This window comes from Peromyscus maniculatus, chromosome X, assembly GCF_049852395.1.
Source record: "Peromyscus maniculatus bairdii isolate BWxNUB_F1_BW_parent chromosome X, HU_Pman_BW_mat_3.1, whole genome shotgun sequence".
NCBI lineage: Eukaryota > Metazoa > Chordata > Mammalia > Rodentia > Cricetidae > Peromyscus > Peromyscus maniculatus.
The window spans coordinates 37,843,807-37,867,805 of NC_134875.1; the positions used below are offsets into that span (position 1 = coordinate 37,843,807).

General features: G+C 45.7%; 2 protein-coding genes across 2 annotated transcripts in view; one reads left to right on the forward strand and one right to left on the reverse strand.

The window, feature by feature from the left end:
• LOC143270773 (uncharacterized) overlaps positions 1–23,999 on the forward strand; it is a 151,662-nt gene that overhangs the window by 55,025 nt on the left and 72,638 nt on the right. The window lies entirely within an intron of this gene.
• LOC143270922 (uncharacterized) lies at positions 1,197–4,873 on the reverse strand. Its single transcript, XM_076562271.1, has 4 exons — positions 4,717–4,873; positions 4,106–4,541; positions 1,489–1,742; positions 1,197–1,378 (listed from the first exon to the last, which is right to left on the reverse strand). Exons 1-4 carry the CDS (start codon positions 4,757–4,759, stop codon positions 1,197–1,199), a joined length of 915 nt encoding a protein of 304 aa, XP_076418386.1. The 5' UTR covers positions 4,760–4,873.

Here is a 23,999-nt window from a genome sequence, read left to right on the forward strand (position 1 = left end):
CAGGGCGTGCATGTAGAATGAGTTTTAGCCTGCATGCACACTGCCTATGCCTCCTAGGTTGTAAAGATGACACTGAAGGATGAATTGTGTAGCATTGCAAGATAATTGGGGAATAGAGTATGGGAGAAAGGTGGGAACACACACTGACCACAGGACCCTTGCGTGAACATGTAGAAAATTTCTGTGGACCTCACCCTCCACCTACCAATGCTGTTCAGAGAATGGGCTTAGAACTAAGTGGACATGATCAGATTAGTGGCTAATAGTTCAAGAGTGTCTGTTAGTACACTGAATGCTAGCTAGCCATTCTTCTTCATGCTCAACATCAAGATCTTGGAACTGGGTTTGAATATAATTCTAGTTAATGGCACTGTTGAAAACCAAACAAAAGACAATTTGTCCTCTCAAAAGACAAATGATCTGCTTAAGAAATAATTACCTCCGATTATAATAGCTTCATAATATCTGTTAAATTCCCCTTGTAATATTTGCCTCAGTTCTTATCACTGAGGATGTCGATGCAGTCCCTTAATCTGAGTCTCTAATATCCTTATATTTGTCTTTTGATTAGTCTGCCTACTCATACTTTTCAAAGAACCAACTTCTAGTTACATTGATTCTTTATTGTTATTTTTGTTTCCATTTAAATAATTCCTGCGTTGATCTTGATTTCTTTTCATCTCCTGATTTGGGGTTTGGCTTATGCTTCATTTTCCAGGGCTCTCCTATGTATCATTTATTTGCACTCTCTGGCTTTTTTGTTGTTGTGTTTTGGAACAGGGTTTCTCTGTGTAACAGTCCTGGCTGTCTGGGAAATCACTTTGTAGACCTGGCTGACCACAAACTCACAGAGATCGCTCTGCCTCTGCCTCCTGGGTGTTGGGATTGAAAGGGTGCGCCACCACCTCCGTAGTTTCATTCCATTGTGATCAGTAAAGAACTGTTTTTCTGTATTTGTTCAGACGTGCTTTGTCTCAGAATATGTGATCTATTTTGGAGAAAGTTCCATGGGAAAAATGTGTATTCTGCAGAGTTTGGATGGAATAGTCTATAGATGTCTGTTAATGCAAAATAAAACTTTAAAATGTAATCTGAACTTTTCAGTAAATGAAGACAAGAAGGACAGCTGCCAGGAGCCAGAGGCCTCTCTGTACCAGCTTGTTCCCTATGAAAGGACTTGAAGCCACACAACGTGCTTACCCTTCTTCAGCACTAGATCGTGATTTCTCTGGAAAAGGTGTTCCAACTCCTTCAGCTGTAGCCCTGTCACAGAGGCAGCGGCAGGACCCCCATGCTGGCACAGGCTGCATTTTGGGCACTGTAACTGGAATGGACTGTGCACTGGGCGTCAGAACTGACACAGGCTGGACATGCGGTCCTGTAATGGCACAGGCTGTACATGCTCACAGTAACATGCACAGGCTGTACCTGGGGCACAGGAACAGGCACAGGCTGTACCTGGGGCACAGGAACCGGCATAGGCTGTACCTGGGGCACTGGACCTGGCACAGGCTGTACACCAGGCACTGTTACTGACACACACTGTACTCGGGGCACCCGATGTGACATATGCTGTACACAGATCACAAAGCTGCACAGCCTTGGTGCCCCCTTTGCCCTCAGGAACTGACTTCTGAGGTGGATGCTCGTTCTTCTGGCTATTGGGACTGGCACCCTGACTGTCGGTGGGAGCAGCCATGAATAGAAGAAACACAGTGTCCTGTACCGGGGACTTGCCCCACCTGACATTAGAAATAATTGTTCCACAGAGGTGGAGTCAGTTGACAAGGCCATGATGAGTGGACAGAGAACCATGTGGAATCAGCATGAAGCAGCATAGCACCTGAAAATCTTTCTCACTCAGCAAGGCATAGTGACCACAGATTACCAGTGTCTCCTCCTGCCATAAATGCCATTTCTGTAATACGCTACTATGGTTCAAATACTTATACCCATAGTTTAGTATCCTGAAAAAAATAGAACCAACATACTGAGAATCCACCTCTTTATTGCTGAGATAATTGCAGGGAAGAAAAGGATGTCATGGCCAGCATGTGTGGCCGACACACTGTGGGCAGGGCCAGGTTCCAGGTCATCTGGCTCACAACAGAGGTGGCACTCATGTGCTGCTCCAAAATCTTCAGGGATCGTTGTTCTGGGGACCAGAACATCGATCAGCACCACCATTCTATTGCTTCTCCTGAAAATGGCTCTCCTGGTCCTAAACCATTCCTACAAACAGAAGAAAGGGTTGCTTTAGTACACTGAACTGTACCACCACTGAAGAACACATCCTGTAACCATGTACACTGGCTCAATTTTACTAACATTTTAGAACATATATGGATTCCATCCCTGGGCCAGTGTGTGCTAGGTATGTGCTCCAGGACAGAGCTACTCCCCTAGAAAAGCACCACATTTCTGATTGCCCAGGAACTGTTTATCTATCTAACCCCAAGAATGGTTAAAGACGTACCGCAAGTGTTTACTGATTGTTCAGAATGCTGGAAGCAACAGGTTTTTGTTCTCATGGAAACAGTCAAAACACCCCCATGAACCCCCTGCGGACATGGACCACCATACCCAGTCCTTCAGCTGTGGGACAGACCTAGAATATTGACTCTTCACTCTATTATTTGATATTTTTAATGCATTTGTTCAGAAGAGGATGCAGATCTAGTGCGTGGGTTGTTCCTGGTCCCTGCTGTGTGCTGAAAAGTATCAAAAAGAGTTCTTTTGGAACCTGGGAGAACTATCTCAAGGCCCATAGTTGTCTGTCAAAGGCTCCATGGTGATAGCCTTTTATGAGTATGCAGAATGCACATTTTATGAGACAAAGGGCACTTCTTCCTGCTCTATGCTTCCTCCCTAGCCTCCAAGCATACTGTCTATAGGCCTTTTTCCTTGTGGGCATGTGGTCTGGAAAAGCCAGGGCTGATTGTAATGCTGAGCAGAGTTCACATTCATAATCAACAAAAGACAGGTAAAAGGGCTATGGACCATTTGAGGTCCCTGGTCCCAGTATTGGTTCAGAACCCTGCCAAGCATGTGACATTTACAAAGCAGAGCAAGAAGTCTGAGAAAAGGTTTTCTGAGACAAGCAGAGTTAAAGAGTTGAAAGTGGACAAGAACATGGTCTCTTCACTTAAGTGAGGCATGCAGGCTGCACAGCCTTCAGAAGGTCATGGAGAACACACTATGTCCTCCAAGGGACAGACAATGCACCGAGGCAACTTATGTTTCAGGTGTCCAGGTTGGCATTTCCTGCCTGAGAAAATGGAGGTCTTTCATCATCTTGAGCCTAGCCTGGTTTTGGACTTGTCTGGCGTCCTTGGGATACAACTTCAGGGTCCCACTCTTCTGCTATAATTATCCTCTAGACAACAACATCACAAGATGTGGAGTCCTTCCAAAACATTATTTTTTTTTATATACTGTCCTGCAAATCTTCTTCTGTCACACCCATAGATCTTGTAAGAGCCTTCCTGAAGTGAAAAGATTCCAACATTTAGGCCTTGTGGTGGAAACACTCTATATAAGGACATATTCTGATTCCTTTTAAATGTGTACGTGCTCACACACACAGACACACAAATACACACACACACACACATACACACACTCCAACTGGCACACATACAGTATTCCTCATACCTACTCTGCGACTTATTTTAGTAACAGGTTTCTTTCAGGGATCAAAATTAAGGGTACCCGCCAAACACAGGTATGTTGTCCATGTACTTAACATGTAAAGCTTCATTAAGAGAGCCTCCACGATGTAAACTGTTAGTCAAATTTTAATCTGAGCTGGAATCCCTCCTGCATTTTCCCAGGCACACCTCAGGCTTCTCACTCATTCTTACAGAGACTTATTTAGAAAAAGCACTGTCTCAATTTCCCACTCAAGTGCCACTTAAAGAGGCAACAGAACACAGTCTATCCAGTTGGACTAGGGCACATCTTCCTACTACAGAATCCAATTTCTGCTGGAGGGTCCAGACATGGTGGCTTTGTTTCTAGAGGAAATGAGGGGTTCATGGAGCACCAAAGGACAGCCTGGATGCACTGCCTAAAAACCAGGCACCTAGCAGGGTGTTCTGCTTACCTTACTTGAAAGCTGGGGAAGTGATTCTCTTCGAAAAGACGCTTCAGTTCCTGCAGCTGAGACTTGGTGAATCTGGTGTGGCTCTGGAAAAACAGCCTGTCCCCAACCTGGAGACTCTTGGTGCCCTCAGGCATTGCCGCCTCTTGCTGAGGCTGCTGTTCAACACTGCTGCTATGGCCACCTTCTGCCTGGATCCCCTTGTCCATGGGGCCAGAACTACCATTGCCAGCATGTGATCCTTCCATTTCTTCTTCCTTTTCTCCCTCCTCTACCACTCCTGTGGCTTCCTGAGCAAGATCAGACTGAGCAAGATCTTCTTGAGCAGGCTTGCTTGGAGCAAGTTTGCCCTGATCAAGCTCACCCTGAGCAAGCTCGCTCTGTACAAGCCCTCTCTTGCCTCCTTTCTCTCCAGGCTTCAGGACCACTGTATTCTCACCTGCTAGAGAGAAAAACACAAAGATAAAAATCTGAGCATCTTGGCCATGGATCATTGGAAAGCCTGGAGAGGGGCCACCGGCAGAGCCTGGTAATCGAAGTGCATGGCCACTGGCCATTCCAACAGGTTTGCTTCCCAGATTTTGCCCAAGTCCAGTCAGAACCATTTTACTGACCATGCTGTTTTTCCTGTTGCTCATCAGCTACTGTACTCAGCATCCTGTTGAAACACTGGCTGCAGCCCTGACGAGTCTCTGTGCAGGAAATCTTTCAATCAGACCCGAGTTCCGAAGCTTTATAGCCACGTCCTCACTGTCTGGAGCCACAGGTACAGCTCTGATTCTTGATCCAGAAAACTTGTCTTCTGGACACTCAACGTAATTACAATGTGTCCCATCACATTCTGGACTGCATAGACTCAGTGTCTTTAGGCTTATCCTCTGAGGTGCCTAGCCTGAAGCAAGTTAGGGCTGAAAGAGCAGGGAGTACTTTAAAAAATGCAGTGAGTGTGTATGGGGTGGGGGTGCGGAACCTGTGGCTCTGGGTTGCTCCTTAGCTGACACCTCTAGTTTTGGGTAAGGCTGGACTGTTCAAATTCAGTCACAGGGAGTAACACAAAGACCTTCTCAAACTCAGCAGGCCCTTGAGCCCAGGTAAATCATTTTATTAAATTAAGGAAAAGTCCTTTAAACAAAAAGCCCCAATCTTGGATGTGCTGTCTTAAAGAGCCCAGTATGATGGCAAATATGTGGGTAGGCCAGGGCAAGATCCTCCTGAGAGACTGTGCTCCCAACAGGGTTGAATTCCACTGGTATTCACAAGCTCATTCTGATGGAGACCTTGCTCTACATAGCTGTGCTTGACCAAAGCCCTAGGGTGACCCAGATACCTGAGGACATGAAAGACTGACCCTAGGCACTGGTTCCAAACCTGTCTCACAGCTGTGAAGGTGAAAGACAGGAGGAGTAAGTAATTTTGGATTCAAGCTCTACGATGAATAATTGCAGGAAGGGGCAGAACTGAGGAAAAGTTAGAGAGACTCCCCAGAGTAGGTGACATTCCTAAAATTTAAAAGACCTCTGAGATCTGTCATTTCGTGGTTTTTGTTTTTAATAGGATCATGGCAGAGTCTGGACAATGGCTGAGGTAATTGTTAGAAGATGGGTTAGTTCTCTGTGTTAGCATAGGCTGAGATACTGGAGGTCCCACGGTCCACATGGTCTAGCCCACACCAAGGAGATGATCATGCTCTGGTCACCTATTTCCCACCTAGTCAGGGGTGGCTCAACCACCCCCCCACCACCACAGGCCCCTTTGTCCATCCCTGACTAGGGCTTTGTGAGTTGTGGGCCTTGACTGTCTGGTCACCATTAGACACTGGGTGGTCATGTGTCCTCTGACATTTCAGCTGTTCCAGGTGCTTTTATTTATCCTCAGCTCTCATTCTTCTCAGTCACCAAGAAGCAGCTGCAACTGTCCTTCCTCTTCTCCCTATCTCCTGTGTGGTTATGAAAGGCTTCCCTGAAACACTGAAATGGGAGGCTCTCTTAGACACAGACTTTACTCCCTCTCACAATTAGCTGCTGGAGAAGCCAGGCTATATAAGGAGCCAATAGTGCCAGGTGTGCTTTCCTGAGGAACTTGGTGGCCTGGTTGGACTGCCCACACTAGCTGGGAGCCCTGTCTTTATCAGTGTGAAACAGCTTGACTGTCCTACTGATCGCAGAAACTCTTTGTGTCTCATCTTCAGTGTTCCTGGCTTGGCTGTTTCAAACCAACCCTCCTTTTAGCCCTAGCATCCCTGCAACATATGCGAGCAACTTAGAAATTTGAACACAAGTGCTTTTTCCTCACTAAGGACAGAGACCTAGCTCCTGCATTCATACCAACCCCAGATTCTGAGATAAATTTCCCAATGTGCTGTTCACAGGGATGGTTTGAAGCAGGTAAGCAATCATGCATTCAGGGTGCCCCAGAGACTGTTCATTTCCTCCCCTTTCTACAGAGCTCACAGGACACTTGGTGTATTCTTTTATTTCTGGCAGTTTGCTCCCAGGGCTTCGCAAAGAGTGATGCAGAGGGATATTCCTCTCTGATGGGTGACACAGCACCCATAAAGATGAATGCTTGCTGTGTAACCCAGAGGAGCTCTGGGGTGCACTATGGGAGTAGATAACACAGGTAAACATCAAGGCCTGCAATGCTCCAATCTGTTATCTGTGTGAGTCTGGAAACCAGCACCTGTCTCTGCCTTTACCCTTGGTCCTCTTGACTCTCCTGTCCCCGTCTTGAACCTGGGGAAGGGACTCCACTCTGCTGATTCCTTAGGATGTCTGCTGCTAGCTTGCTGCTATCTAGTTGCCCATTCCTACATATCCGGGCAATGACAGGGAACCTGTATCCATAAGCAGCTTTTGCTGTGTAACAGCTGTGATTCATGAGCCCAATTGCAGCTCTGTGTGATTTTCTTATAAGTTATAATCCGTGAGGGACTCTCCATGATTGATATGCATTAATGAAATCTTGTGGCTCCTTCTTGTTTACTTACATGCTCAATGCTTTAGGTCAGTGATTCTCAACCTTCCTAATGCTGTGGCCCTTTAATATAGTTATGCTGTGGTGACCCCAACCATTTTTGTTGTTGCTTCCTAATTGTACTTTTGCTACTGGTATGAATCATAATATAATATCTTTGTTTAACGATGGTCTTTTAAAGGTCTGTGAACCCCAAAATTAAAAGGGGCTGCATCCCCCAAGTAGAGAACCACTGCTTCAGGTTAAGGCATGTGATTTTGGGATTTCTACACAATTTTCCCATGGGACTCTGCTCATCATAGTTGTTAGAGGGGAAACCTACTTGCACACAGATTTTCCTGAGGGATTTCTTGGTCAGCATGTACATATCCACACACAGGTGCATTCACAGTCACAACATTCACAGGCAGAAACATCTGTAGCCAAAGCCCTCCCATCCCATTGGCTGATCCCCTAGAGAGAGTCTAATATGCAGAATGTAAGAGTAGTTGTAGAAATATGGACAACATAAAAGAAAAGTGGTCCAAAACGTTTCATAAAGCTAGTTACTGCTGGGGAAAAAACACAAATGAATTCGAAGTCTGTTTTATTGATGAGCACAATTAAAAAAACCTGTTTCACTGCTTAACTGAAACCCAGGACAATATTAAGTTTACCTTGAAGAGTGTTGAGATAATTCAAATGAGCAATTTTAGAAGCAATTTATCAGCTGTAAGAAGAAACACAATTGTGGGATCAGTATCTAAACCTGGTGCCTGTGCAGCTTTTTGGAGCTCATTACCTATGATGGGACACCTTGCACAGCCTTGGTACAGAGGGGAGGGTCTTGGACCTTCCTCAACTGAATGTACTATGCTCCACCCACTCCTCATGGGAGCCTTACCTTTTTGGGGGTGGGCATAGGGCGGTAGGTGCGGGGGTTGGGGGAATAGTGACTGAAGCATGAGGAGAGATGAGACAGGGATCTGTTGTTGGTGTGTAAAATGAATAAAAAATTTCTTAAAGAAAATGAAGAAACACAATAAACAGAATGAATTCTTTGATGAGCTTATATCTGCACATGACATCATGTAACATACAGAAAGAATAATAAATGGGGAAGATTTCCTAGATTTGAGTCATCTTCAACAAACCCGTGGTCAGCATTGTTAGGGACACCTGAAAATCGGTGAGCCAGCTGTGCCCAGGTTGGCTCTCCCATGGGGCCTCTGTTGCTCACTGGACAGGATACACTGACCCCTGCACTGCCCACTTAGTCAGAGCTCACTATGTCCTTTCTCTGCTCAGCACTCCATGGCCTGAGCTTTCAAGCCATCAAGTGATAATCATGACTTTGGCAGGAAAATCAGAGGCTGCCACCTAGTTCATCTGAACCACAACTGCTCTCTCTGTCTGTCTCTCCCTCTCTCTATCTTTCCCCTCTTCCTCTCTTTTATTGTGTGTATACTGGTGTCTTGTGTAGAAATAATGAAGAGTGAGCCCCTCTCTGAACCAGGAAAGGAGTGGACAGGTCAGGGATCCTCCCTTCAGTCTTTCAACCAGCCACATGACTTTGGAGGGTTCTTGCTGAACCCCTCTGGTATGCTGTATCCCAGCAACAGGCGCTGGAGCATTCTTGTTGTATCCAGGCCTTAGGTCCTGTTTCTGGTTGCAGGTCTCTTCCTACAGGGACTCAGTAAGGACTCTTTCTGCTGTTTGTTAGAGACACATGGTCGAGAGAGACAAGTGTTGATTTAGAGGGAGGCCAGGACTGAAAGCTGTGTTGGAAGACATCTAGAAGAATTGTATCCTGAGGAAGGAGAGGGTGGGAGGCTGAAGTGAGCTCCAGGGAAGGGTAGCTCTGAAAGAGATGGTAGAGGCATGGCCAGGAGATGGTCTAGGGACAAGCTGGGCTAGTTTTCCAATACCAATTATGAGCCTCGCCAGGCAGTGGTGGCACATGACTTCAATACCAGCACTAGAGAAGCAAAGAGAGGCAGATCTCTGTGAGTTTGAGGCCATCCTGGTCTATAGAACAAGATCCATGACAGGCTCCAAAACTACACAGAGAAACTTTGTAAAAAACCCAAAAGAAAAATATGATCCCAAAGAAGGAGGTTGGAGCTGGGGTACCCAGCAGTGCCCAGGAGAGAGGCCACTGAGAAGTGAGAAGACTGTGCAGCAGGAAGATGACATGCTGTGAGCATGACTGACTGTGCATCAGTACAGAAGTGAGGCAGGCTGCAGGAACGTGGTGGGTATTTCTCATGTAAGTCAGCCTGGCCAACCAGGGTCCAGTGTACAGAAAGAACTCTGGGCCTTTGTAAAATCTCCATGACCCTATATGTGCCTTTGTGGGGCTCAAATTCCAGTAAAAATGGTTCTGCTGTATGGACAGTTGACCACATAAATTACCCTGGTGACTCTGAGAGGGTCCTGTTCTTCCTGGATGCAAGCTTAGGCTGGCATAACAAGCTCTCAGATAGTCCCCTGGTGGGGTGGTAAGAATGTTCAACTTCTTCAGTGACCCCCCATGGAGAATGAAGAAACATACTAGTAGAAATTGTTTATAATGACTTAGTATATGTTGATTTGGCTGTGATACTCATATGTCTAAATAAAAAGCTAGGAAGGGCCTTGATATCCTTCATTGGAGAATTTACTCCATAGGCAAAAGTCTTACCTAAGGATAGATGATTTTACAGACCATGAACATCATGCTCTCACAAGTGCAGTCAGGGTGATCTTTCCAAAACGCCAACCTGACTCTGCTGCTTCTCTGCTCAGACACTGCCCACAGCTGACCTCTGCCCTTCTGACTTTGCCAGAGCCCAACATTGTCCTTCTCTGACCTCATGTTCCATTTGAATTTGTCACCATCAGTGTTCCTTGGTCCACCTTTGTGCCTTCTGGTTTTATTTCTGACTTGTCCTACTTTCTAATTCAACTGCGAGGCCGTGTCCTGTGCTCACTTCCTGCCCTTCACACCTGTGTGAGCAGGTCTGTACTGCCACTAGTACCTCCTATTGCTGAGTTGGGATCCCTGAGGGCTCTGGGGATTGGCCTGTCTAGTACTGAATGTGTTCCTGTGGGCCCTGGACTCATGCTGGGAACAAGGAAGCAATTAGGCAGGTAGCCTATTCCCATATAGGAGGGAATGCAGCCCACCAATGTCCCTGTGCCAACTCCAGTGTACCTGGGCCTCTCCACAAGGCTGAGAGGGTGGGCACTCTGCTGGCTACCGGATAACAGCAGTGTGCCAATATTTTGCTAAGTGAGTGAATGACTTAGGGGTTGGACTTAGGGTTTCTGGCAGGAAAAAAGCACAGGTACCCACATGAACCCTAGCACAACCTTCTCACCAAGCTTCAAGGAGGTCAGTGCACTAAGGATCTACGCTCTCCTCCCACAGCTTGCACTACTGGAGGAACCCTCTGGTGTCCATAGCTCTACAGCCTGCTTGACTCCCTTCCTGTTCCCATTTGTCTGTCCTGAAGCAGCAGTGGGATCCACCAGTCCTTGCTGTGACCATCCCCAACATCGGTCAGCTGGATCATGATGCTTCACCACTCTATTTCCATGAGGTGGTCTATTCTTACCTTTATTTCTTGTTTATACCTCCCTCCAGGAATAAAGTGGGCAGTCAGTGAAGAATAAAAACAAAGCAAGACCCAAGAGTGGACACTTGACTAGGGAAGAAGAAAGGATGCTAAGTGATGGAGAGATGTTGGTAGTGTTTCAGCACTAAGTTTTCAGCAGGCTTCAGGGTGCCTAGCCAAGCACCATCAACCAGTGTCCCAGTAGCAGGGATCTCGGTATGCCAACTGGGAAGAGGCCCTTGCAGAGCAAGTCTGCAGAGAGCAGGTCACTGAGGAGCACAAGTGGAAGATCTCCCATGTCAGGCATGTCTCAAAGGCCGGGGGAGTTTCCCTGCCTGTGTCTGAAACACCAAGTCTCCAAAGCTATGGCCCAACCTGGATCAAAGCAAAAGCAATGACTCTGGGAGCAGTATTGGGAACTGGTAAAACTCCCCTTATCTGAGGATGATCTCCAGTGAGTCTGTCTCCAACAGGCCTAGCAGGCCTGGGGAGCAATCTTCTCTAATGAACTTCTAGGAGCCAAGACCCCTGTCAGGGCCTTCCTTCCAGGCTTCCTGGTATGATTGACAGTTGCTATGGACTGAGCCCCTGAGGTCCAAAACCAACAGCAGTTTGGAGCTTCAGTGAGCAGGTTGTGTTTACAGGGAAGGTGTGGCCCTTGGGAAAGTAGAGTGTAGAAGGAGCCTTCCAAGTTGCGTCTCAGCTGAGACCCTGGCCTTGGTGAATGATCTTCCTAGGAAAGTTGTGGGGTCAACTATAGGAACCAATTTGCTGCAAGTAAGAAAAATGCTTCCATGCTCTGCCTTTCCAGGAGCTTGGTCAGGGTTGCAGGGCCTGCTGGTCCTTCAGCAGGCAGATCAGAGGGCTCATCTTCACCAGGGCTACTGGGGAGGAGATTAGTAGTACTGTTCAGCCTTCATGAGTGCTGGCAAAAGCTGTGAGAATGTTCATACCTGTGCTCAGGTTCCTCACCTTCCTCTTGTTACCCCCACACACACACACTTCTAGTGTCTTCTCTGAATGGTCAAAGTGTCAAGAGCAGGCCTTTACACCCTGGTCTCCATCCCAGAACTGTCAGTCAAGCAGCCCCTTCGCTGGCATGTGGTCAGACTGGTTCTAAGGCAGCCAACTATTCCCAACATGTTCTGGTCACTCTTAGAATAGAAGGGGCCCTGGAGTACTAGCATGTGTCCAGGAAGTTCCTGTTTTGGGGTGGAAATATTCTGGAGTCCTGGTGCTGGATTTCTTCTCCCAGAAAAGACTTACTTCACAGTTCTAATTACCACCTCACCACTGTCTGTACTTGTATGTTTCCTGTTCTTTATCTTTGCTGTATATAATCTGAATCTGCTGTTGATGAATGTTGGAGACCGACTCTGGACAGCAGTGTCTTGAACCTGTGTTACCTGCCACGATTTATCAAGCCTCGTGTAAATAAGAGGCTTTTAGTCTAACCTAGGAATGTAGGATTAAATAAACCTCTTTAAATCAGCTAGCTGCAGGGGCCTGGGACCAAAGCGACCTCCTGCTGACCCTCCTTAGGAATTTTCTTTGTCCTCTCCTCACTCCTGCTCCCCCTCCCTACCTGAAGCCCTGTTTATAAGCTCTAACACCCAGTCAATAAACGAGGCCTTGACGCAACTCAGACTGCTTTGTCTTTCTTCACGCGCTTGGTCTCCTTTCCCTCTCGCCCCCCATTGATTCACAGGTGGTCCCTCCTCGAGACCCTCGAATAACCTGGCCTGCTGGACGGGTCAAGTGGCGCCCGAACGTGGGGCTCGAGGCATGGCGGCTCACTACTGGACGGCAAAGAGAAAACGTGGTCTGGCCAGACTCACTAGGGTAGAGGTGCCCCAACAGCATCACTCATTCGCCGCGGGCAGCCTTGAGGTAAGTGCCGTTCACTAATCAATGGGTAAAGTACTCTCTAAAGAGGCTGTCTTCATTAAGGAAATGAAGATTTCAGGGAGAGGGGAATAAGAGTCAAAAAGAAAGAAAGAAAAAAAGATTTAATTAAGTTTTTCTATTTTGTGGAAGAAAAATATCCCTGGCTGGTTATTAATGGCCCAGGCATCCACCCTTTGACGTGGAATAAAGTTGGAAAGGATATCAGTAACTTACTTAAGGACTGAGAGAACGTCCTCGATGCATTCTTTAGTTTCTATGGAGTAATCAGAGATGTTTTAAAGGATTCAAAAAAAAAATAGTAGGGTGTCATATCTTCTGGCACTTGCTGAGGACCTATTAAACGATGTGTCTGTCCCAGAAGATGGTAAGAGTGACGTTGCCACAAATCACATTGAACAAAAGACCAAAAGACCCCACCGGGACCCTCAAGGGTCCAGAGGTTTATTGACATCTACCGGTAAGAGCGCTCTCTGTCTTGTCTCTGTCTCTGTCTTGTCTCGCTACGTTTTGTGCCAGTCGACTGATTTGTGCTTTGCAGGCTCACTGGGACAGACATGTCCGGACAGTGATCCTGGGAGGGAAAGAGAGACGTCTCATTCCCTGATTTGGGCAAGGGACCCCCTAGTCCCGAGCCATTTGGGGCCACCTCAGAGGTGATCATTCGATTTTAGGAGTCTCCTCCAGGGAGTGCTCAGGAGAGGAGCATCTTTGGGTACCTTTCCCCATGGTGGGAGGAAGTGCCACTTTGTATTTTGTCCCGGGAAATTGTTAGAGACATTTTGTGGGGTTTTTTGTATGTTTTATTGTGGTCATTGTTACTTTACACTCTGTTTCTCTTCCAAGAAATAAGGTACAAGTCTGACTGACAGGGATGTGAAAGCCCCCTGATGTCTGTTTGATCAAGGACAGAGATCCTCGAGTCTCGATTGTTTTTGGTGTGATTGAGCCTGGAGGGTAAACTCTCCACAGACTACATCAGGCTGTCATTGTTCTTGGAGCTTTGTTGGTTGTCTCGTTGGGGCAAAGTTTTTCTTTCGTGTGCCCTTGGTCTTGTGTGTAGTGTGTTAACTGTTCTCATTGTTGACTTGACTGTGACGGACGCTATGGGACAGTCCCCTTCTTCTCCACTAGACCTTTGCCTAGCCCACCAGAAGAATGTGCGAGCCACAGTCGAGGGGCTTGCTTGCTGTGAGTGAGGCCATCATCGTCTCAGTGCTGATGTGCTGGTACTTGGATTGTCTGTGTAAATGTCATCTGTTTCTGCTACTCATCTCCCTTATTTTCCTGGGGGGAGGAGAGAGAGGCACAGCGAGGGCCACCTCCCTCCCTCCCTAGCTCTCTTGCTATCAGGACTGCAGGCAGCTGGCTGCTCTCACGAAGGTGGGGGTGCGTGCTCTGGGTACAGGCGGGCTAAGATTCTCATGTCCTGCTCTGAACAGGGCAATGGCTGCCTGCAACTGACAAAACTGTGTGAACACTGAACAGAGAATCTGACTTTAGTCAGAGGAGTTAACAAAAACTTTTTTTTCAGGAACACTGGCAGCCAAGGACATACTTTATGACCACTGCTCTCCCTCCCTTCCTTTACTGTGATAACTTCAAAGTCTCTTCTGCCAGCCAGGAATTTCTCTTGTTAACCCTTCTCTGTCCTGATTGTGAAACCTCAGTAACCACCCCCGCAACTTCATCCCCTACAGACAAAGAGAAGCTAAAACCAGGATTCTTAAATGTAGATAAGAACATAGACGCCTTTTTCCAGGTGGCTTTATCAACTACAGAAACTTAAGAAAACACAGAGTTAGGATATATGACCATCTGACAGAGACTAAGTGGTCATAAAACATCCCAAACTCCCCAAACTCCCCAAACTCCCCAAACCCGGGAGACAGCTCATAAAACTCCTAAACACGGTTGGTGGACAAATGAGAAATAAAGATAACATAAAAAACTACTGATATGAACCTAAAGAGGGATGCGGTGGTGGGAGATGAATTATGTGGTCTGTATTAGCCTCACAAAGAAAGGCATGTGCTCCTTCCAACCTCCCTGCTGTGTGTGAGAGGTTTGGAACTAGCCCCCCTGCCGAGGCTTGTAAACTTCATTTGTATAAACCTTGCTTTTGCATTCTGTACCTGAGGTCTCCAGTGGCTTCTTTGGGGATGCGATCTGGACATAACACTGATATTGCTTGATAAAGAAATGTTAAATTACCAGTTCAAGATACTAGGAAAATTATGCTTTTGTTTCCACAGGAAAAGTAAAAATTTACATGGGTTTTGGTCATTTGAGTTCAATGTGTTACAAATACTTGCCATCATTTAAGAAAATTGGTTTCAAATTATTGTTGGTTAAAATAAAAGTTTAAATAAATGATTTTTTGACTTGAGGAAACAGTTTAAGATGTAAAAATTTAAAGGCTTAAGCATGTCATGAGGGTTTAAAAAATATAATAAAACTTTAAGGTCTAACTTTAAAGTTTAAGTAAACATGTTTCAGATTTTTTTTCTCTTGCTTTTCTGCTGTTACATGGAGACTCCAAAGGGTCATAGTTTTAAAAATGTCTGTCTATTCTGCAGGTATGAATGAAAATGTGGCCACATGTATGTTTGGTTTTGAATGTCTGAGTTTGCATGCATGTCCTTCTGTGTTAAGGAATACAAATTAATACTAGTTATCTGGCTATCCAGATACTAGTTTAAAGCATAAAACGGTTCTATTTAAATAAAAACAAACTGAGAGGTATATTTGACTAATATATCTATAGGAGAACAAATTAGCCTGGTCATTATTACCAAACTTAGAGATATTTTCAAGATTAGGCCTAGATTTGTTTGGCTCAGATACATTTAATAGATAATGGTCCTCAAACCTGTCAATGATCTGATGAATATGACATTTAAATTATTTGATTAAAAACTTACTATCGGAAACAGAGACTCCCAGCTCCCCAGCTCCTAGCAATGACTCCCAAGGTCTCCAAAGAAGATATGGAATGACAAGAAGATGCCACCTGAATTGCGAACGACACTGACCACAGGGCAAAATGCCCCAATGCAACGCCTGCCTCCAGGACCCAGCCCAGACTGTGGACAAGTAGTAGGACACTGTCAGTCTTCCATGTCCCTATTCCACAGAAAAGGTACTCTGCCTTATGGGCTTGATGGTGATAGAAGATTGATGTTGTTCTGACTGGTACCTCCAATGCTATAGAGACCTGGGTAGGGATTGATCACTGTAATTTATAGGATTGGAAGCTTCTTGGTCTGCACTCAGATATAGTTTATCCTTCTCAGATTTCTGATAGTACTGATGGCTAGGCTAGCTCTAACTTTGTCAGCATGGCAGCATCAACCAGATCTTTCTGCAAGGCCATAGCTAGCTTGTAAGCTCACTTAAAAAAATGTTCTAAGATGTAAAAATTTAAATAAATCATAAAGGTTCGGATATGAGTCTAAAATAAGATATGTTTCAGATTACTCTCCTGTTCTATGGTTCAGAGCTTAACATTTAGGAGTCCTGATGAGCTGGTAGAGCAATGACCACTTACTGTTCAGTCACAAGCTCAACATTTTGGATTTGTTTTAGATGTCATATAGATATGTCTAATGTAAGCCTAAAAGTGCTTTTCACCAGGCTTAAAATCTCTGTCCAACTTACACCTGGCTTTCTGGACAGAAGTAAAATGCCCAAATCTGTAGTTCTTGTTGGGACTCAAAGGTATAAGTCTACTTCTGCTGTTTTACAGATACCCTTTATCTGCTTTGTCTACAATATGGATTTCAGTACAGATTGGTAATACTAATGTATCTAAAACTTTTATGTCATTCTGCAAAAAGGCCTCAAAGGATCAAAAGAGTCATAAAAACATAGACCCACTCCACAGAGGTCGAAAGAACCCAGATAAGTATTCCTAAAGATGGTATTTTTCCTCTCTCATGGTCTTGGGATTAGTGCTTTTCCTATTACTAAGGGTATAAACCTAAGGGTTCCAAATAAATTCATAAATTTTAACCTCTGTTCCTAGTTCAAATCTGTCTCAACAGATTTCTACTTGGCTGGCAGATACCTCCAAGTTTCAGTTGCTGACTCCACCACTCCAGACAACTGTGGACTCCAGACGTGCTATAGGCTAACGTGGACCAGCCCAGCTAACATGATTCTTCTCTGTCCCTATGGGGTCAGGCAGCTACATGCTACTGACAAATGCCCCCTGCCCAGTTTTTGACCAGCTTTTCAGCCTTTTGGGGGAGGGGCCCTGATAACGACGCCCCAATGCCAGCTTGAAGCAGTTCCAGAAAGAGAATACATCGTCCCATTTTCCTTGTTCAAAAAAGGCTGAAATGCTGGGTCAAAAGAAAACTCCCTGGCATAGAGACCAGATGGCTAATTGTACATGAACCATGCATGGCCATTACAGGCCATGAGTTACTAAAATAGGCCATGAGGTACCAAATGTAATGCCATAATTTTAAGATTAAAATTTGCCAAAAAGAAAACGGGGGAGTGAAAGACCCTAGCCCTTCAGGCTTACACCCCCAAGCCTCAGTTCTAGAGAAAACTTCAAGCACCAGGAAATGAGAAACTAAAAATCTAGTTCCAAGAACAACCTGACTTAGCCGTTGTTCAATCTCCCCTGCAACCATATAACAATGTAAAGGGATTTCTGTTAAGAGATGTGCTCAACTGTGACTGGGATAGTTGCAGGTGTTCCAGGAAGGACCACTGTGACCTTTGTGTAAACTCCACTCCCGCCTTGATACCCCCCTCCCCTTTGAGGTTTCAGGAAAAATGTACCTGTTGACACAAATTACCCATCTGTGATCACTCTGTACCCAGACCATGATCTTGTGAAATGAAATTGTATGGGAATTGTAATCTTGTGGGTTTTTCCTTTATTAGCCTTTATGGGGCTGCAGTAAGATGCGGCTCTTGCTCTTAGGAGCAGGGTTTGCCCTTCTATATAAAAGCTTTAAAGAATCCCCTTGGCTTTCTACCCTGATCCTCACCCTCCTGGCCCCCCTGATTATTTTCCTTCTCCTTCTCATTTCCTTTGGTCCCTGGGCCTTTCAGCAAGACTCGGTTTATCAAAAATCAGATTGATTTGGCCTTACCACAACATGTCTCGATTCATTATCACAGAGTAGATTCCTAGGAGGCCAGCCAGGAGCCCCATCAAGGACTCAGATTCAGTGTCCTAAAGCCCTAACGTCCCCATGGTCTTGCTAGAGAGTACTCAATGACGGGAATAGTACAGGGCCCACGCAGGAGACAACAGCGTACAGAGGTCGTTGAGACCAGCTCAACATGGCACCTGCCATGCGTGGGAGTCCCCCTGTATAGCCTAAGACAGAGGCTCTCTCGGACCTCCGCAACCCCGATCACATGGACTTGGTCCATTTTTGAGAAAAGAGGGGGAACTGTTGGAGACCGACTCTGGACAGCAGTGTCTTGAACCTGTGTTACCTGCCACGATTTATCAAGCCTCGTGTAAATAGGAGGCTTTTAGTCTAACCTAGGAATGTAGGATTAAATAAACCTCTTTAAATCAGCTAGCTGCAGGGGCCTGGGACCAAAGCGACCTCCTGCTGACCCTCCTTAGGAATTTTCTTTGTCCTCTCCTCACTCCTGCTCCCCCTCCCTACCTGAAGCCCTGTTTATAAGCTCTAACACCCAGTCAATAAACGAGGCCTTGACGCAACTCAGACTGCTTTGTCTGCTTTGTCTTTCTTCACGCGCTTGGTCTCCTTTCCCTCTCGCCCCCCATTGATTCACAGGTGGTCCCTCCTCGAGACCCTCGAATAACCTGGCCTGCTGGACGGGTCAGATGAAGTGTCCAGGGCCCTTAGAATTATTTTTTCTGTTTCTGGCTGTGAGTATAAAGACATTAATTTCTGGGATGAGGTCGTAGCTCATTGTGCCAAGTCTTTGTGCAACATGCATAAAAACCTGGATTAGAGCCCCTCAAATTCCATAAAGTGCCAGGGTGTCCCAGTCTGAAATACTTGTGACACAGAAAGCTCATAACTTCAAAGTCATTCTTGGTTTGAGAGTGAGTTTTAGCTCTGCCTAGGGCATTTTGCCCCAAAAAAATAAATATATAAAAGAAAGAAAGAAATGAAGGAAGGAAATATATATATCCATTTCATATTTCATCTTATCAGTTTCATCTCCCACTCCTCATTTTCCTGTGGAGCAGTGAGCAATGGGCCCGAATTTGGTTTTTAAAATTTACTCATGTTTGTTTAAAAAAACCTGTGTGAATGTACAGCTTTGTCCTAAAAGCCTCCTTGGGATCCAGGTGTTTGCATCCCGTCTATAGTGGCCTGGTGTTTTAGGTCCTTAGGGGAGAACTCCACTCCAGCTCCCCCTCTGCTCCCCTGAGCTGCTGGTGCCCCTCTTGCATGTCTCCTGTTCCATGTGAGGGGTCAGAACAAAGCAGTAGTTCAGAGGGCTTGGGGAGCCCTTCCAATCAGTAACCTCCTAAGGAATTCCAGCCCTATGGAAGAGAACATGGCCACTTCTATATCTATAGAAAGCACGGGGGTCTAAGACCTTTGGATGTATGGAAATCCAGCTTCTATTCAGTGTCCCTCTGTACCATGTGTGATCCTGGAAGGTCCCAGGCAGTCTCATGAATGCCACAAAGAGCTAAAAGGGTAGATACAATACTGGAAAACACCGAGTGTTTCTTGAATTTTTAATGTCATCTCTAGTTTTTTTTATTACTATTGTGTTTTATTTTTTAACGTTTTTCTTGATTCTTTGTGAATTTCACATCATGCATTCTAATCTCACTCATCTCCCTGTGTCCTCAATTCTGCCCTGTGCCCTTGCCACATGCCCCCCAAAACAAAATTTAAAAGTAAAACTAAAACACCCAAACCAAAAACACACACACACAAAAATCACTGGACCTCCTCTTGGATATTCTGATGTTGCCTTGTGTCATGGAGATCCTGCAGCTTTGGGTCTGCAGGACAGGCCCCCTTACATGCTCCAGCAGTTCATAGATGAGGTAGACTACCTTGTTATCCTGGTTCTGGGACTGGGTGGTAGCTGGGTTGGTTCAGCCTGCCAGCTTTCCCTCAATTTCACCATCCAGGCAAAGCTCTCCATGTCTGGGTCTGTGGCCCTACTGCACCCTGAGTGTGGGCTGATATCCATGGCCCATGTTGTCACCAAACAGCACACTGATGCCCAGGGTCTGGGCTCCCACCGGTGGCCTTCTTGGTGCCTGAGGTCTGTGCTGCTGCCAGGCCCATACAGACCTGAGTGACATGTGCTGCCACCCAGGGTCAGGGCATCACACAGGCCAAGCTGAAGCAGAGGCCATGTCTGTATACAATGAAAGATCCTGTAATAGTATATATTTTCAAGGCAAATTTATTTTTCACAACACAGGGAAAAATGTAACTCCATGTCAACATACAAAGGAAAATATATAGTATTTAAGGACTTCAATTTTCTCTTTGTGTTCACTTAACATTAAAATCCAGATCCAATGCAGCAAATATATTTCATTTATAAATCCCACCATTCACAGAAGTTCTGTGCAGGATCTTCATGGTACTGGCTGATAGCACTCGGGAGGCAATGATAGGCAGAACTCTGTGAGTGTGAGGGCAGCTTGGTCTACAGAGCTAGTTTCAGGACAGCCAAGGCTGTTATACAGAGAAACCGTGTCTTGGAAACAAAAGAAAACAACAAAACAAACAACAACAACAACAACAACAAAAAGGCAGCTGGTGGTGGTACACACCTTTAATCCCGGCACTCTGGAGTCATAGGCAGATGGATCCCTGTGAGTTCAAGGCCAGGCTGCTCTCCAGAACGATATCCAGGAAAGCAGGTGGTACACAGAGTAACTCTGTCTCAACATCCCCAATCCCCCCCCCCAAAAGTCACCTGGAAAGAGGAATTGCCTCCTTCAGATTGGCCCGTGGACATGTCAATGGGGCATTTTCTCATCAATGATTGCTGTGGGAGGGCCCAGCCCAATTGTGTGTCACTGGGGGTGCCCAGCCAAATGTTCCCAGAGAAACTGTGTCATGAAAGAAAAAGTAGACTGAGAAAACCCTGAGGAACAAGGCAGTAAGCAGCACTCACCCACGGCCTCTGCATCAACTCCTGCCTCCAGCTTCCTGCCTTAGCTTCCCCAAAGGATGGATGGACTGTAACCCTTAAGCCAAGTAAGTCAACCCTTTCCTTCTCCAAGTTGCTTTTGATTTGTGTTTTATCACAGCATCAGAAAGCAGACCCGGTTGATCACTTAAGACATTCTACAGGTTAGAATCACTACAAAATTTAAATATTTGGTTAAAGACATGGGAAGGCCAGGCAGTATACAGTGAGTATATGTGCATGCTCCACAAGGTGGCACCCTTTGTATTAAGAGAAAGGTAGCTAAGCTCCACCATAAGGCAGAGCCATACTCTGGCTTGCTGTGGGCCTTGGTTTTCTGCAGTTGGAAGACACAAGCCCAATAGGGTTGGGTTTCTTACAAGATTCCCTTCCCAATTTATTAGCAGTTTCATTGTCTTCTTTAACTTCTATTTGAAGCCTTGATTCAGCAGTTTGCCTGGGCGATCAGGAGGTGTGCCCACTTCTTTCACATAAGGCTTCAGTGTGGGCAGGAAAATATCTACAAACTCTACACATTGCTTTACTTTCTTTGGCATTGTATCCATGAACAGATTTTTTTTCAAGACAGGGTTTGTCTCAGTAACAGCCTTGGCTATCCTGGAACTCACTTTGTAGACTTTGCTGGCCTCGAACTCACAGAGATCCACCTGCCTGGGATTAAAGGCATGCACTACCATTGCCCAACTATCAGGGATGGATTCTTATGAAGGGAGATACTGGCCAGGAGTGTATCTGAAGCAATTGATTGTTCCCACTGCAATAATTAAGAAAAGTTTGTCTCTCCCCCTTTCTGAGGTGGGAGTCTAACATGTCTTTGGCACCAGCAGTCAGCACACATTTCTGAGGAGGTTTAGGTATGATTAAATGCATCAGCAGCACCTCCCACCTCTTATTGAGTACAAGTTATTCAATTTTATTCTCACTTCCATACTTCAGCATGACATAGTTTTGTTCCACATTTTAATTTGTGAGTGTGTGTGTGTGTGTGTGTGTGTGTGTGTGTGTGTGTGTGTGTGCATGTGAGCTCACTCATGTGGAGGGCAACTTGCAGAAGGTTCTGTCCTTTCACCATATGGTTCCTGGGGATGAAACTCAGATCCTCAGCTTTGGCACAAGTACCTTCTCCCACTTACTGAGGCATGGTGCCTGCCCTGGGGTGCTTTCATTTTCTTTGTTTGAATTGAATTCATGAAACATCAGCACAAATAAATCTGTATAATAGCTGTTATCTTCGGAACACAAGAGAGAGTTGGATGGAGTGGAGGCTTAAACTTCACACTATCAGGGCCTGAGAGATGGCTCAGTGCTTAAGAGAACTGGCTGCTCTTCCAGAGGACTGGGGCTTGATTCCCAAAATCCACATGGTTGACTGACAGTGGTCTATAACTCCCATTCCAGAGGATCTGATCTCCTCTTCTGCCTTCCATGGGCAATGCATGCACATGGTACACAGACATACATGTAGGCAAAACACACATGCACATAAAATAAAGATAATAAATAAATCTTTTAAAATCTTCCATGTTTTTCATCAAAAATCTTAAAATTTCCCAGATCACTAACATTTTGCTGGGAAGATGTTTTATGTCACCATTCTTCTGTTCAAACACACAAACCATTTCTGCTGCTCAAATTCAGTTGGAGATCTTTTCATCCTTAGCAATGTAACTTCATAACTTCACCCCATGCCTGCGCTGTTAAATGCATTTTGCGTCTTTAGTACCTGGTACTCTACCTTTCCACTGTTAAATTTGTGTTGTGTCATTGCCCTTCCACCTTCTACCTCTTTCTACTATTCACTCTTTCCAGATGCTGTTGCTGAGGGCCCATCCTGGAAACACAGCATGTCCAGAACCAATACACTATACATACCCTGCCAGAGAACCACCTCACTATTCCTTCTGCTAGACTGCCAGTAAACAACAGAGCTCTTTGAATGAAGCTCCTGTTAAGACTCACACTTCAGATGTGTGGCTCTCTCATTTCTCCTTCATCAGAGGTCAGATCGTCCTCATTTTCAACACTTTTAGGGTCCTGATCAATTATGGAAGACATTATTTATGAGGCTACAAAAGTTAATTAATTGTTCCCACTCATGACCAGGCTGTTCATGTAGATCTCATCCATTTCTCCGTGTCTTTTTTGGGGGGTCCCGTTTTCCAGGTAGCCTCACTGGTGATGTGAGTAGCAGTCCAGTCATCCTTGTTCCACATCTAGCATCTTCCTATGAGTGAGTACATACCATATTTGTCTTTCTGAGTCAGGGTTACCTCACTCAGGATGATTTTTTCTAGATCCATCCATTTGCCTGCAAACCGTATGATGTCATTGGTTTTTATCTGCTGAGTAGTATTCCATTGTGTATATGTGCCACAATTTATTTATCCATTCTTCAGTTGAAGGGCATCTAGGTTGCTTCCAGGTTTTGGCTATTACAAACAATGCTAATATGAACATAGCTGAACCAAAAGCTGAGGGGCCCCCAACTGGATCAGGCCCCCTGAATGGGTGAGACAGTCATTTGGCTTGATCTGTTTGGGAGGCAGCTGTGAGTTGGTGCCGGGTCCTGGGCTCGTTGCATGAGTTGGCTGTTTGAATCCTGGGACTTATGCAGGGATGCTCGGCTCGGTCTGGGAGGGGGGTACTGGACCTGCCTGGGCTGCGTCTACCAGGTCAATCCCGGTCCTCGGGGGAGACCTTGATCTGGAGGAGGTGGGAATGGGAGGTGGGCTTGGGGGAGGGGGAGGGGGGCGAGAGGGGTAGAACAGGGGAATCTGTGGCTATTATGTTGAACTGAATGGTGTTGTAAAATAAAAAAAAAGTTAATTAAATAAAATACCTACATCTGTTTCTGAAGCTACTAGAAACATATACTTAAATAAAAATCTAAAGTGAGCCTCTGAGCCGGGGAAGGTGGGCAATATCTTGCATGCTCTGGGCTGGGTGGCAGGAGAGAAGCCTAAGCCTCCCTCCAATCTGGAATGTTTGGAGTCTCCTGTTTCTTTTGAAGCAGCCGGACCTCTGTCTACTGTGGCTCCTAGGGCCATGCTTGCTGCACAGAAGAAGGGTCAGGTGAGCAGAGACCTGTATTCCCACAGTGAAGACGAGTGCTGCCTGATCCAGTGAGTCCTGTAACTGGCCTTTGGAAGATTCAGGTGTGTACTGAACTCATGTGTGTGGGCAGGAGGCTGTGCTGTCTGAAAACGCACTGACCACCTACTGGGGACAGTGAGGATCCTTGGACATGTTTCTGCTCCTACGCATTCAGAATGGGGGTCAGGAGTGAGAGACAGAGA

What these genes read in the sequence shown, in the direction of transcription:
- LOC143270922 (XM_076562271.1), bottom strand. Translation starts at nt 4,759, where the DNA reads ATGCTGAGTACAGTAGCTGATGAGCAACAGGAAAAACAGCATG. An exon ending in GCAACAGGAAAAACAGCATG is followed by an intron (nt 4,542 to 4,716) that starts GTCAGTAAAATG and finishes TCTCTCTAGCAG; the next exon opens with GTGAGAATACAGTGGTCCTG. An exon ending in TGCCAGGTCCAGTGCCCCAG is followed by an intron (nt 1,379 to 1,488) that starts GTACAGCCTATG and finishes GTGCCATTACAG; the next exon opens with GACCGCATGTCCAGCCTGTG.